This window comes from Priapulus caudatus, unplaced genomic scaffold (genome assembly GCF_000485595.1).
Source record: "Priapulus caudatus unplaced genomic scaffold, Priapulus_caudatus-5.0.1 Scaffold4036, whole genome shotgun sequence".
NCBI lineage: Eukaryota > Metazoa > Priapulida > Priapulimorpha > Priapulimorphida > Priapulidae > Priapulus > Priapulus caudatus.
The window spans coordinates 10740-11699 of record NW_014581097.1 but is presented as its reverse complement, the minus strand read 5'-3'; the positions used below and the strand labels follow the sequence as shown (position 1 = coordinate 11699).

The window sequence follows — 960 nt, the reverse complement described above, 5'->3', positions numbered from 1 at the left end:
CACACACACACACATACTGCCACACACACACATCACACACACCACGCACACACACACACACACACACACGCACACGCACACGCACGCACACACAGGCACGCACACACACACACACACACACACTCACGCACGCACACTAGGTGGTGTGTTTATTACCTCGGGCAATCTCGCGCGCGAAGAAAAACGCCGCACAGGTTTGAGCGGAAACCAACCTGTCAGTCGCAAGGCAGACGGAATGTTGTCTCTCTCTGTGTCGCTGGCATTCGTCGCCGTGGCAACGGGATGCTTCTCGCCGCGCCAGACGCGGAGGAGGGTTCATGTTGTTCATTCATGTTATTTTTTTCGTGTTGTTTGTTCGCGTTGTTCATTCGTGTCGTTTGTTCGCGTTGTTCATTCGTGTTGTTTGTTCGCGTTGTTCATTCGTGTCGTTTGTTCGCGTTGTTCATTCGTGTTGTTTGTTCGCGTTGTTCATTCGTGTTGTTTGTTCGCGTTGTTCACTCGTGTCATTTGTTGACGTTGTTCGTTCACCGTTCGTTGTTCACCGGTGATGTTCGTTCAGGTTGTACATTCACGTAGTTTGTTCGTGCTGTTCGCACATGTTGTTCATTCACGTTAATTGTTCACGTCGGCTCGCTATATCTCTCGCGCCCCCACCAGGTGGCTCTGCCCGGCTCACGCATACGTTCTCTTGTTTTCTCCGCAGGCATCGTTCACGAGAACCCGCGCATCGGTTCGGACGGAGAGAGCGAGGAAGCGTCCGGAGCGTCGGACGAGGTCATCTCACCGGTCAAGCTTCGTCAGAAACCGCGGCGGCTGAATGAGGTGAGGGGGCGCCACTGGTGCAGGCGGGGGAAGGGGGACAAGAGAGCATGCTTCAGGGGATGGGGTGGGGTGGGGTGGGAGTGGTGGGTGTGTGTGTGTGTGTGTGTGTGTGTGTGTGTGTGTGTGTGTGTGTGTGTG

General features: G+C 54.6%; 1 protein-coding gene across 1 annotated transcript in view; it reads left to right on the top strand.

Annotated features, from left to right (window-relative positions):
* Nucleotides 1-703: 703 nt before the first annotated feature.
* The window catches only part of LOC106819684 (cyclin-dependent kinase 16-like), a gene marked incomplete at both ends in the record, with an annotated part of 6789 nt that continues 6532 nt past the window's right edge, over nucleotides 704-960 (top strand). Inside the window, 1 exon segment of the mRNA XM_014824282.1 lies at nucleotides 704-822. Within this exon segment, the coding sequence (XP_014679768.1) occupies nucleotides 704-822 (119 nt within the window).